The sequence below is a fragment of the Astatotilapia calliptera genome, chromosome 3 (genome assembly GCF_964374335.1).
Source record: "Astatotilapia calliptera chromosome 3, fAstCal68.1, whole genome shotgun sequence".
Lineage (NCBI taxonomy): Eukaryota > Metazoa > Chordata > Actinopteri > Cichliformes > Cichlidae > Astatotilapia > Astatotilapia calliptera.
In genome coordinates, this window is record NC_137424.1 from 77,096,817 (window position 1) to 77,111,246 (window position 14,430).

The 14,430-nt window shown below is 40.9% G+C and overlaps 1 protein-coding gene across 2 annotated transcripts in view; it reads right to left on the reverse strand.

The window, feature by feature from the left end:
• Positions 1–472: 472 nt before the first annotated feature.
• The window catches only part of LOC113017734 (putative C-type lectin domain family 20 member A), a 38,621-nt gene continuing 24,663 nt past the window's right edge, over positions 473–14,430 (reverse strand). Inside the window, exons 1-5 of one of the 2 annotated variants that reach the window (XM_026160842.2) lie at positions 7,632–7,677; positions 2,438–2,821; positions 1,995–2,339; positions 1,821–1,909; positions 473–1,737 (exon numbers count right to left, since the gene is read on the reverse strand). In XM_026160842.2, the coding sequence (XP_026016627.2) occupies positions 1,606–1,737; positions 1,821–1,909; positions 1,995–2,339; positions 2,438–2,821; positions 7,632–7,671 (990 nt within the window). In that variant the 5' untranslated portion in view covers positions 7,672–7,677 and the 3' untranslated portion in view covers positions 473–1,605. Of the gene's footprint in view, positions 1,738–1,820; positions 1,910–1,994; positions 2,340–2,437; positions 2,822–7,631; positions 7,678–14,430 lie in introns of those variants that run through there. The other variant, XM_080299324.1, reaches the window with a different exon arrangement.

The window sequence follows — 14,430 nt, forward strand, 5'->3', positions numbered from 1 at the left end:
TTGTAGTGCTTTCATGATTGCCCTGGTTAACCTGTGGTTAACATCACAGTGGTATAAACTGTGAGTAATGCCTTAAGTTAAAGTCTGCAAACATACAGACGCACGAAAATATTCAAGAGAACTTTGTGAGACCTCAGGCATCCAGTTTTACTCTGAGACAACGTTCAACCTTCATGTCTGAGCAGGAACATTGGGATTTGACCTTTTACTGTCATTGATAAAAAGTTATATATTAAACACAATTGTAGTACAAAGCATAACTGCAACATGCGTATAAAATACTTCCCAGCACTAAACATGTATAAGTTTCTCTGGAGTTTTCAGTCAGCTGTCTTCTCTCAACCTTCCTGTTTCCACTACAGCTGCTCTTTTTTAGATTGTAGAAATCACATTCAGGCCTTTTACATTTGAAAACTTCTGATTTCAACATAAACCTCAACCTTACAGAGCGAGAAAAAAGGAAACAAAAAACTTGAGCATCAAAAATATTTATGGTCATGGATCTGGAACAATGTTACATGATTTATTACTCAGTGTAAAAATCCACAAAGTACTTATTCACTTAATAATAGAAAAATAGTCCCTATTTTCACGAGTTCACTCCAGCCAAGCTAATGAAACAAACCAAATTGTCAGTGTGGGCAAGATGTAAATGTTCTATAGTCAAATTATTGAATAAGAAAAGGAGCCGCACAAGGCAATAAAAACCCTCAAAACCCCATATTTCCATAATTTTTTAAATATGTATCTCTTGCTTTATATTACTTTCTGTATACCTGCCTACATCGATGCATCGTTTTCAATCAAATAGCTGTTTTATTACTTGAAATAAAAAAAACTGAACACGTAAAAACCCTTTAAATTATAACTAGAAGAAAGCTGAAAGCTACAAACACAAAAGTAGACAAACATGTTAACACAGGAGAAAATACAAGTCAAAAACTAAGACCACAACAGTAACTATGGCAACACCAGCACAAGCTTTACCCATCACCTGCTCTGCTTACTACAGTTAGGTCTCTGTGACTCTGTCTGCTCCTACAAAGTGGCAGTCAAGTTAAAATGACAGATACGAGGACATCCAGCATGATTGAAACTGCACTCCATTGAAAGCGATGAACCAAATTTCTATCAGATAAGGTTTGGGACTGTTATGGTCTCATTCATGGCTGTTACAGTTATTAAACAGCAGAAGTAGAAACAGGACATAAACAGTACAATGTTTTGTTGTCCCCCCCTGACCTCCTCAAGCAGATCTCTGGCTCTCCTCACTTTCCTCTCCATCATCTGTGTAAGTCAGCAGAGGTTGCTGTCAGAATGAAGCAGAACTATGGATCCTAATAAACTGCACACAGACAAAGCCTGTGCAGTGACGTCCACAGAAGGACAGAGTCTAAAGTGTTGAAAGAGACGCTGCAAAACAAAACAAGAGACTAGAGCCTATCAGGAAAACTAGTGAGTGGACCTCTGATTAAAGAATTTCTACCAAACTACAACTGCAGCTGAACAAATGAGCTGTTGGTGGAACTTTACACTCTGAAATATTGAAAGATTTAAAGAATGAGACAGCTCAGCACAGCATGTTAACTTCACACATGAAGTGGTTCAGTCCAGTCCGACTTCAGTTTTGCAGCCACCGTCCACATCCTGCTTCTTTGACTGGTCGTCACGGTAACTCTGGACTTTCCTCCAACGAATCCTGAAGTCTGTCAGTCCTGACAGCATGAGGCCTGACAGCTGGACAAAATGTGCAGATGATGAAAAACATGAAGCATAGTTTGAACTTGTGTCAAGTTTGTGTTGGTGACTGAACTGCTGACCTGCTGTGAAACCTGCTGCTGGATCTCTGTGCTGTGCATGTCTGCCTCTGACTGAAGCTTCATTTTCACCACTGTTTGCTTTGTCACTGCTAAAAATGAACCACATATAACAACACAAACATTAGTGTTTTACATGATGACAGGATCTTACAGTGTTTGCATTCTGGACCTCACCTGTGAAACAGAAAAAATAGACTCTGACACCACAGTTGAGATCACCCCATTTCCCTGACATTAAATTAAATGATCCACAGTATTCAACTGAATAGAGGTTTCCAGGCTCAGAAGACAGCCAGTTAGTGAATGTGGAGGTTGTGTTGTCAGACCAGAAGGCCCAGGGATCCCTGTAGAGGCCAATCCACACATACTGAACCCCTGATCCATTCAAAGTGAGCGTGATGTTGGATTTCTCCTCTTTGCTTCTTATACTGGTCAGGTCTGTGTGGTATGTCCTGCAGTACGACTGAGCCGCTGACCAGGAGCGGCTCTCCTTCACTAAGATGTAACTTGTGTTTTTGGCTGTAAAAGATTAAAAGAAACAAAGAATTAAAAAAAAAAACATGTTGTGAATATCATGAAATTTTAGGGTAACTATGGCAACAAATCTTTTTTTCTACCATTGTAACACAGGAAAGGGTAAGAAGCTCCACAGGGTCTATCATCCATCTGTGTTTGTCCCTGAAGAGCCACACAGTATTCATTTGCATTTACACAGTCTGGTTGGCCGTTAGCCCAGATCAGAAATTCATGTGTACTGCCAACATAAAAAAGTTTTCCCTCCATGGACCACTTCCAGCTGTAACGATCATCATAGAGCCCTATCCAAACCCAAGTATTGATCCTTGGTGAAACTGAGAGAAGCAGTTGGTTGATGTCGCTGTTGTAGATGGTGACCAAGTCAGTGAAGTGTTCTCTGCAGTAACTCTGAGCTTCAGTCCAGGTCATCAGCTGGTTCACAAAGTGGTATTCTCTGGAGTGGGGAGGAAGAGTGGAAAGTCCTCCTGAGAAACATAAAAAGTTTTTATTGTGGAAACTGGGCTGTTAGACAAACCACTGAAAAAGACTGAAAATACAATATAAATAGTCATGCTTAATGGAGGTTTATCAGAGGCAGAAAGTAAAAAGCAAAAATAATTTGTTATAGTTATATTACCTAGATTATTGAGATATTTTACTTTCTTATCTTACATTTTTACAGATTTCTGTCCTTTTAGTTTATATATTATTTAGTTTATCACATTTCTCCGTTCAACACATTTGATTGAAGTTTCTTTTTCATATCACTGCATAAAAGAAGGTCCTGCTGGTGAATGAGCTATATTTTTATATTTTTTATATTTTAATTGTATTTCTTTTTCTCTTCTCTGTACTCAAAATGCAACAACTATGTTTAGTGCAACCATTACAACATTTTTGGAACATCACTTTTTTTGTTTATCAAAAAAAAAAAAAATATATATATATATATATATATATAGTTTTAATTGGTGATGTACAGAGATTTTGCAGAAGGAACTTTACAACATTATAACATACATGGGGACAGAGATCAAATAGCCATATACATTGTTGGTCAACATATCCAACAGAATTTCAATTTCTCAAAACTGTAGTAAAATGTAAGTAATAGTTCCCAGTTGTTGTAATCTTTCTTAATTGTCCAAAATTCAAAGATCTAGACATTAATGCTCAAAAAACATCTCACACAACATATCAATATTAACGCAAACGATTGCCTCAGTTGTTGAGTACTAGTAAATTTAACAGCTTAACCCTCTGGGGTCCAGGGTATAATTGGCTACTTTTTGACTACTTTTGATTTTACCTCTATATTTCACCTTTAAAATATGTTTTTTTGTCCGTGTTTGGTATCAGTATTTTCAGCACAACCTCAAATATCTGAAATTTGAGTTATTTTTTCATTTTGTCATACTATATGAGCATAGTTGATCTAAATTCAGACAAAGAATTCAAAATCCGAGTAGAAAAAAGTTATATTTTTTACTGTAAAACCAACAAACTTGTTTAATGAATTATTTTCATACCGTATTTTCACAACCATAAGGCGCACTTAAAAGTCTTAGATTTTCTTCAAAAAGTACGGCGTGCCCTATAGCGCAGTGCGCCCTGTGTGTTGTAATGAGGACGTAGTAGAGAACACAATGAGAACGCTAAAGGGAGAAGCGTTTCGACGGTCACCATTCGGCTAAAAGCAGTTTCACTTTCACTTTTTATGAAACGGTGCCATTTTTCCATCCGGACCAGGACTACGGTAGCGCAGCAACTTCCAGCGGATTATAAGGAAAAGCTGGCCATCTTCCGCTCCTACTGCAGCAAACACATCGGCGACAAACACATCCAGCGATGGATGACCGATGGAGACCACAGTTTCACCAAGAGTGGAAGGCAGCGCCGGGCGAGTTACGCCACAATTTGCCAATGGATTGTAGATGCTTGGGCTAACATGGCTGCTGGCACTGTTGTTCGAGCTTTCGCAAAAGCCGGCATCATTTCCGAGGAGCCGCACGGCACGGAAAGTGACTCTGACGGTGAAGAAAGTGAACCTGGAATGTTTGATGGAGATTTAGCGCAGCTGTTCAATTCAGACACAGAGGATGAGGACTTCGATGGGTTTGATTGATGATAAAAATGTGAGTACCAAACTTTGTTTTGCTCCTGCTTTATTTTTAAATACGCACACTTGTATGCTTGTGTGTTGTTGATGATGACGATTACTGGTAATAAAAATGTGAGTAAGGTACCGAACTCAGGTTTGCTCCCGCTTTATTTTTAAATACGCATACGGTACTTGTATGCGCCCTATGATCCAGTGCGCCTTATGTGTGTGTTAAATACAGTAATGGCACACATAACTGAGACTGCGCCTTTTAGCACAGTGCGTCTTATGGTCGTGAAAATACGGTAACTTGAAATACAAATAGAAATTGTACATTTCTAAAAATTATGCACAAGTTTTGCAAACACCAAAGTTGTTTGGTACTATTGACCTACAAATGCAGCCAAGGCCTCAGTTTTTTATATAACCATTTAAATCTATTTCCAGAACAATCAGCTGGGCTGCATCAAATAAGAAGGCACACAAATTATTTGTGCCAGTCCAAAAAAATAGTTTGTGTTCAGTATAAGACAGAGGAGAACAGCACAGGCGTAAACCCTGCAGGTCTGACAGCAGGAGGAGCTAACTACAGCCTCCAAACACGCTAAACGTCACTAATGTCTCACATGTGAAAACTCGCTCTCTCTCTGTCTTTTGCTCGCCCGCTTTCCGTCGCCGGTGTCACTCCTAAAAACTTCCCCTTCTCCCTAAACAACCAAGTGCCACATGTTGCCTTATCATTTTTTGATTGGCTGACATAGTAAACTCTAACACCAATGGGGAAGGGGCTTATTTTCTTTTTCTTTTTTCACTCACAAGCGGAGAGTGTTTGCTAGCGCTGTCTGTAGAAAACGCAGTTTTTACCCTTCTTCCCGCTGTAAACACCACTGTTTTGTTCAGAAAAAAACATTGCGTGTATTTTTTATCATTTTATTATCATATAATTCAAAAAATGGTATATAGTTTGAAGTCCGCACTTTCAACCCAAGTTGAAATGGAGACTCTGACGCGCTGCATCTTGATTTTGATACGCGGGCGCGTCCGCCGACCCCATTATATTTAACCTTAAAACTGCAAGGCGGCAGACAACGCTGCCAAAATGCTGATGGTAAATAAAAAGAGCCCTTTTCCGCAGTGCTGTGATCCCAGCCACTATCCGTGAGTTGGAGGCCCACAGATAATCAGTGGGGTCATGGAGGGTTATCACATTGGTGCTCATTGTGAAAAGTTTGGTGGACAGTGGATCCAGCGAAGCCACCACAAGATGTATTTTGTGTCATCAGCTGAAATGCCACGAAGAGCAAACTGAGCATTGATGTCCCCAAACCACGAAGGAGGGTCATGAAGCCAACAATCTTGGAGCTTAACCACCACAGCAAAAATTACAACGTACGTGAAGACAGAAAACTAAACAGCAGTGGTGTTTGTAGGGTTACTGAAGTTGGGCTAGTTGGTATATAATGTTGTGCTTTTTTTAGGGTCTTGTTCAGATTAAAGAGAACAAGATAAAAGGCATTAAAACATGTTAAAAACACAACAGCCTTAATAAACTTAGTAGTTTGGAACTGGAAGCAGGATTCACATGATTTAATCACGTCATCGCTTAAAGATCGGATATCCCACCTGCTGTGAATATTTTAATGCGGTACACTTTTTATGATTATCTATTTTAACTGCCATAAAGAAGATGTGACAAGTGATAACATTCATATAAGATATGAAATTGTCTCATGTAAACTGTATATGGTGTTAAATAGGCCTATACTACTGTACTTTAATGTCAGTCATAAGGGTGGTACTTCAAGAGCCATATATTTTATGAGGTGGTACTCATTGTGAAAAGTTTGAGAACCGCTGCCTTCAAGTACTGACAATTAAGGAAATAAAAAAGATAATGCAATACCTAAAAGTAACATTTAGCTAACAGTTATCTTGCTATGCTAACACAGTTAGCAGAAGGAACGGAGGGACATTGGCACTGTCCTCATTTACCAACAAGCAGAAGAGTAAAACCCAACTCTGCATCTTCAACCATAACTTTTTAGTCAGGACTAAGGAAAAAACATGCGGTAAGTAGCTCTGACCAACATATGTAGCCTTAATGTTGTTCACCTTCGCTATAGACACTCACAGTTCACAAGGAGTACACGGTGAGCTAGTTCAACCTACTGACATAAGAGGTATGTGAAGTTTGGTGTAGCTTTGTATTATTAGTTCTGAACCCTACTTCGTCAATGTCCAGGATAAGCATTGTATCAATTATAGAGTGAAATCAGTCAGCTAACTTAGTGAAGGTGCTTTTTATGTAATAAATTAAAAAAAGAAATGCTTATGCAACAATGAGGAGGGAAAGAAGTGAAGGTCATCGTAGTTTAAGGAGCTTGGAAAGAAAAGTGTCTGGACTTCTTTAAGTTACTTGAAGACGTTTCACCTCTCATCCGAAAATCTTCTTACAGTTCTAAAGTCAAATGGGGGAGAGTCCCAGATTTAAGTCCTAAGGGAGTGTCCTCCAAGGGGGTCACAGAAAAGAAGATTAGACACCAACTGTCTGCCATCTATAATCCAGTTTTGAGATCCTTTCCCAGATGCCTTAACGCCCACTCTCATCCTTGGCCTTTTGACCTCAGGAAATTACATGATAGGGTGGGGCTAGGTTTTGACAGCGGCTTCACCTTGGCTGATTGTGACCTACACCCGTTTTCACACCTTGGCTCGTGCGATTAGGTAGAGGATCAATAGGGGGTTCTCGACCCCCTTGGGGGACCCTCCCCTATGACTTTAATTGGGGACTCTCCATCATTTGACCCTAGAACTGAAGAACCTTCTCGGATAAGATGTGAAACGTCTTCAAGCAACTCAAAGAAGTCCAGATGCTTTGCATTCCAAGCTCTTCAGACCATGTATCAGCATTAAACATTAAAAACTAGTTAGTTCAATAGCTACCATAGAAATAGCTGCAAACAGTCATTCAAAAAATCTAAATTTAATGATTTTAAAAAACCAACATAATTGAAAATTAATGCAGGTATTGTGGTATTAGGAGGTAAAGAATTTCTCCCGGTGCTTGCGGTTGATGTGTTAATAAATACATTTTTTAAAAATGTGCATGTAATTTGATTACCCAAATGACATCAGTCTGTCTCAATGTGTTTATAGGATATATTTGAAATGTTTAAGATATTAATATTACTGACCTGAGAGCAGCAGGATGACCAGTAAACAGGTTTCTTCCATTCTCTGCTTATGTATAACAGATATAATCATGATTATTATTGTACCATATTTATTACCAAAGATGTTTATTTAAGATTTCTTATCTGCAGTCTAAGTTTCTTAGTATATTTAATTTCATTTCTTTATTTAGGACAGTGCATGTTAATGAACATAAATGTAAAAAATTACATGAATGTAAACATACCAGATTAGAGCCAAGGGCTAATTTCCATCTGTTGTCCATAAACATAAAAAATAGACATAATTCATAAAAAAATCATAATTCATTCATAATAAAAACTCCATCACCAAACTCACACATACACACCATTCTGTTCCCAAATAAAAGATTAAAACTATACAACTTATACATGATCACATCCTTGATTTGTCCTTAACCAGTTTTTAACCTGTGCCTTAAACACAGTTTATATGCATGTCCAAAAACATTATATCCAGTACTTTTTAAACATGTAAAATCTGTCGTGTCTTTAAAATGGTTTAAATGATCATTTCTAAGTTTTAGAATAATGTTTAGAATATAAAATACAAAATAATATAATTTTATAATTAATGATGCATAACTTACCTGACAGCTTATCTTTGCATCTGTGGACTGAAGTTGGCTCTTAAGAAGGTCTGTATTTGGTCTTTTCATATATTTTACTGTCAAATGAGGAAACCAGAAGGGAGTGACCTCTCTGTAGAAACATACATAAATGTTTGATATCTTCAAGTAGGCGTATCTGTAATTTTCAAAAAGGTAACAAGTGGACTTGCAGATATTTTCTATAAAACCTGTGGGGCAACAGGCTTTGTGAGTCAAAACAGTCATCAAATGTTTTTGCAGTGGCACCTCAGTGATTAAAGAAACACACGCAAGGTTACGCTAAAATGATTCTGCTTCACCAACATGCAAACCATTAGGAAAATCAAGCTGTTAAATATGAAAAAAAGCAAATAAGCTCAGACGTCATTCTCGGAACAGACATAGTTGTTAGGAGGAACAAGTGGGGAAGGATTATGGAGTCTGTTGGTCTTCCTTGGTCTCTTGTGTTCTGGGGGCCTCTGGATGTCTGGAGTTTTGATCTCCTCCATACCTGCTTCATGCCCCGGAGGACGGGGCTGTGCGCGCCCCCCCCCCCCCCCCCCCCCCCCCCACACACACCCTCTAGCAGATCATTACATGAAGGAACCTTTTAAAAAAACAAGCGCGTCCATGCTCACAGGTGTACACACGGGTGATCACACCCACAAACTACACCCTTTTTGGCTCCTACCTCAAAGCACACTGTGTTCTGTTGATCTTATGTGCTGCACAATAATGTTTAATATTTAGTATTTACTGTCATATTCCCATATATCATTGTGATGTTGTTTATTCTATTACTCTTGTTCTCTTCTGCTTGTTTTCCTTTTTCTTTCTCAACAGGTGATCCAGGTGATCGATAGATGCATTTTTTTTCTCTTTTTTTTTTCTGCCCATTCTGTTGGTTTTTGTTTTTTGCCCTTCTCCCCCGTCCCTCTTCTCAGCTGTTTCTCTTTCCCTCTTTCTTTCTCCCCTTCTTTCCCCCAGTCAAGTCTGTCCCGTATTCAGCAAGTGAAAATAAAATAAACAATAAAAGGTGAATCAAATGGACCATTACGGCAAGGCTGGGATGGTCAATTTGGTAAAGTAAATCCGTTGGGCATCTTTCTTTGCCTTTAGACAATAATTCTGATGGCAAAAGAGCCAAACGGGACAGGGAAAAAAAACAAAAAGGATTATGGAGTCTGTGTCTCCATGATTCAGTTTGTTAATGAACCTAAGGGATGGGAATGCTTAGGCCTCTAAATCCTAACCAGTCGCTGGCTTTAGACAGGAAACAACATCTGTAAAACCTGAAAAACTGAAAGCAGCAACTCTGTGCTTTTCAGTAAGATTTGGGTTATTTCAGAAATCCAAGGCATAGTGTCACAGGAGAAGATGAAAGTCAGACAGAGAGTCAAAACATAACAACATGTAGCTTTGTAGTTCACTACCAAAACTTAATATAGTGGTATTTTTGGCCATGTGACCATACCTGTTTCTTTAAAACCAGGAATTCTGTAAATGACGTGCCTCAATGCTTAAAGAAACATAAGCAAGGTTACACAAAGATGATTCTGCTTCACCAGCATGCAAACCATTAGGAAAATCAAGCTGTTGAATAGGGAAAAAAGCAAATAAGTTCAGGCATGGTTCTCCATGATTCAGGGCACTGTACAGGTTGTTAATAAATCTCAGGGATGGGAATGCTTAAGCCTCTAAATCCTAACCAGTCGCTGGCTTTAGACAGGAATCATCCAACTGTCTTTAAACGTCTGTAACACCTGAAAAATTTCAATGGTTTCTGAAAGCAGCGACTCTGTGCTTTTCAGATTAGGGTCATCTCAGAAATCCCAGGCACAGTGTGACAGCAGCTCCACAAAGCTGAAAGTTTAGAGGAAAGATAGTCAATGAGTCTGACGCAGCTTACATAAAGCTGGCATTTTATTGGACACTTGGTTGTTTTAGTAGGGTTTTTTGTTGTTTTGTTGTTTTCTGTATTATTTGCCAAGATTTGGATGTGGCCATAATGGCCCTAATAATACTGAAGTCTTTGAAAATGAGAGCACCGTCACTTTCCAAGCAAAAACCTTGGCCTGTGAACACAGTTCCTAAATCCAAGCAGACAAGACAGGATAGGAGAAATTTAAAAGTTTTCTTTGGTTGTTTTCAAAGCTAAAAATAACCCGAATAAAACTACAATGTTTAATGTTGAGCAAACCAATGTGGAAAATGACTTTAATAGATGTGTACACTGTTTCTACCACTGAAAACCAGCAAGAAAGGACAGAGGTAGACTTTGGTCAGATCTACTGTGCATTATCATTAATAATTTTCCTATAATACATGTAGAGTTATGTGTGTGCTGTTAAGTACCAACACTTCACCAAGTTCTTTTGATTCCTCAGAGGCATCCAATGGAAGACAAAACACTGCTCAGTACACCATTTCACACTTTTATTCTCTTTCACATTACTTCTAGAAGGGAGGTGCGTCCTGCATGACACGCTGTCGCGGATCTCAAAATGGCGATGTGCCCCTGACCGTCTCATTACAGAAGCTCTCATTCTAGTCTAAACAACAGTGTCTCAGTAACTTTCCACTAGAGATGGTCCCTCTTATCTACATTTTCCCAGGCAAACATGAGCGAGAGTCTGCAGCTTTCTACTCCCCAAGGACACATGGTCTCATGCCTTTATTTTTCAGGGCTGTGTCCACTTAATACTACACTATATGACTTTATAACACTTATTAATATATACTATATATTAATATATATATAATGTTCTTCCTCTACCCCCCCATTTTTGCACATGTCGAGGAGCGTGTCAGGCTACATTTCACTGTGTGTTATACTTGTATAACTATGCATGTGACAAATGAAGAACCCTCGAACCTTAATAAAAAGCATAGCATTATTGTGACACTGCAAATAATTTCATCTCAAAAGTGCCCAAAAAACACTACCTATGCATCAATGAATTTAACAAGAAGTTAACTGCTTTCAGATGAAATATAAGCAGTTCATTATTAAAATATGATCCATACCTTGAAAAACGAAATCACTCGTGATATTAAACTCACCTTGTTTTCATAGAGTATGTGATCAGGCTTTATCTCTTGAAACCAGCTGCTCTGGATCATCACCATCTTGTCTGCTCATCCAGTTTCAGTCAGTGGAGTCTTAGAGTTACCAGCAAAACAACTGGTGGTAACACAGTCAAAAATAATTTTAGTATTCACTGTTGTGTGCTCAGGTAGAGCAGAAAAGATGCTGCATACAAACCATCTATTTGGAATTTAGTTTTTACAGTGTAAACAAGTGGAAGTTAAAAGACAAAAAATACATAAAATAAATATGTTCATGTGCGAATGAACATAAATGTGTTAGAAACATAAACATATAAATAAATATTCATGCAGTGACACATGATACACAGTAATATGAGTCTGAACGCAGCCTGTCCTGTACAGATATATGTTCTGATTTAACAACAGATTTCTCCACATGCAGGTCAATGAAATAGTGAACCATATATTTGTTTTGAATTTGAATATTTCATCTTAAAACTATAAAGGAGGAAATGTACTGACATCAGAGCACATCCTTGCACTATATCCTGGGTTATAATGACTTCATGATACTTCACAGGCATCTACACTATATTCTCCAACCTCTATATCTGTGACATTGTTGAAGGACTGTGGCTGTGATGCACTAGAGCTACGTGGATAATACAGATATAGCATCTCTGAAGCAGTTACAGGTGTGTCGTTTATGATTTCTCATGTCCGTATGGAGTTTGTTTTATACTCTTTAATGTTGCTGCTCTCCATCAGCGACCTGTTCTTCCCTCCTACAGCCACTATCAGCACTTTATGTCCATCACTGGTAACTCACTGGTGTGGTCTCATCCTTTCTGTTTGGTCTCCTTTCTCTGTCACTCACAGTCACCTAACATCCCAGAAAGTTCCACGCACCATGAAATATTCCCAAATGCAATGTTAAGATTACTATAGGGACATTGTTGCCTCAGTTCATGTGTTGTTGGCTTCTTGCTCTCCTTCTTTATCGTTTCTTTCCCTGCTGTCCTGCACGTCCCACCGCTCACGCCTCCTTCACGGTCTCTGTCATCGCCATCGACCGTCTCAGTGTCACCATTACCCTGGATGCTGAACCCCTTATGGCTGGCCCTTAACCTTTCACTGCTGTGGGACGCAGATCATGTTAAGCAGTGGTCCAAATGCTGAGACATGGAGACAAATCTAAATCTAGGTGTTTATTAAGGCTGATCGATAACCATAAAAAACTAACTGTAAATAGACAGTAAGACTTGATTTTTAGATTAAAATGTGTGGTCAAAGGTTTAAATCATGAGCTAAAAAGGTGGATAAGTTCAGAGTTTAAATGTTCAGTGGGTCTGAGGTCTGGTGACCGTGGAGAACAGTCAGCACAGTTAGTCTTCAGGTGGGTTTTCAAAGCTTTGAGGTGTGTGTGATCATCATCTGCAGCTTTGATCCACTGTGCTGTTGCTCTCTCTGCTTACAGCAGAAATGCTGTTTATTACCATTAAATGTGATTAAACATAAAATATTAAAATTGAAGATGTGATGAAGGAATTTTTGCTTAAAAAACAAAAATATTGTTCATCATGAGTTTTCTGGGGCTCTTTGTTGGTTTAATTAAGCCACAGCCAGAAGCTCTTGTGGTGGGGTTGGGTGGACTGTCCCGGGCTCTGTGGGGCCAGGCGGCGCTGCTGTTCTGGGCCCCGGTCCGGATGGGCCTGGGCCCCCTTTCCCTGGTGGGTGGCAGAGTATGGGGGTGCCTACTGGGGTCAGCGGGGGAGCTGGCCCCAGGGAGGGGTCACTTGCCTCTCCCTTCCTTCCCTCCCCATCTCCAGCTGCCTCCCTCCTCCCGCTCCACTACAATCACCCACACATGCAGGGCCTTGGAGTAGGGGTATGTCAGCAGGGTGCAGAGGAGGCTACCCCCCCCCCCTCCCCTCCCCCCTCTGTCCCCTTCTGGCTGCCTCTGCCTCAATTTTATCTCACAACTTAGACATTCACATTACTCACACCCTCATTAAACATACATATAGGATCTTGGGGGTGGGCACGATACACGGACTCCAAAAGACCATCAGGGTGTACACCTCACCCCTGGCATCGTTGCCCACCTCTCAGTTTTAAATACATGTAGACATTGAGGGCTAGCAGGAGGGACCATGCGCTTACCTGCTGCTCTCTGGCAGGTAGCTCCATGCCCTCCTGGGTTTTAAATGCACCTTAGAACACACATGCATCAACACTACAATGAGCGGGTGGAGGGAGGTTTGGAGTCTTCTCTCACCCCCGTTCTCTGCGACCTGCTGGAGCGGGGGGGCTAGGAGGAGGAGTTGGCCATCCAACTGCGGTCTGGAGTGTGGGGCCTCCCTGCTGCTGTGGAGTCAGGGCGGTCTGCCTCCCCCCACCGCAGGGAAAAGGGTAACACCACCTGGGTCTGGGTGCAGTTCCCCCCTCCAGGGGCAAGGGTACCTAGACCCGGTTGGTAGAGTACGCTTGGGGAGTGTGATCGTGTGTACAGCGTCTCTTTATGTCTGTCTCCACGTTGGTTGAGTGTGGAGTAAGTGCATATGAGAGCATGAGGGTGGGAATGGATGTTTGTATCTGTGTGTGCCTGTATGTCTGTGTCTATATGTCAGGTTGGGTATCAGACGCCACCTCTCTGGGGACATCTCAGGCCCTCCAAGGTTTGGAGGCCTATCTTCCCCCCACCACTTCCCCTGCCGGTGGCGGACTCCCTTAGACATCGGTGCGTTAGTGGTTCTTTATGTCCGGTGGTGGGCGCCCAGGTACACACCGGCTCATTCCTTGGTGGCTGCTTATCGGGGCCTGGAGTCTGGGGCTCGCTCGGGCCCCTTCGGGGGTGGGGTGCCCTCGGCCTCTCGGTCACTCTGGCGCAGCTGGCTGCCGGTGGAGCGCGTCACTGCAACCCCCCCTGGCTTCTGCTCCGCGGCTGCTGAGTGAGCCCTCATCTGGGACTCTCCTCAGCTCTTTCTGGGACAGTGGCGCAGCTGCCCCTCTGTTGGTCTTCCTTGGTCTCTTGTGTTCTGGGGGCCTCTGGATGTCTGGAGTCTTGATCTCCTTCCAGATCCCTCAGGTCATCTGGATCCGGTCTTTTATCAGTTCACAGAGTCAGAACCAGACACGGA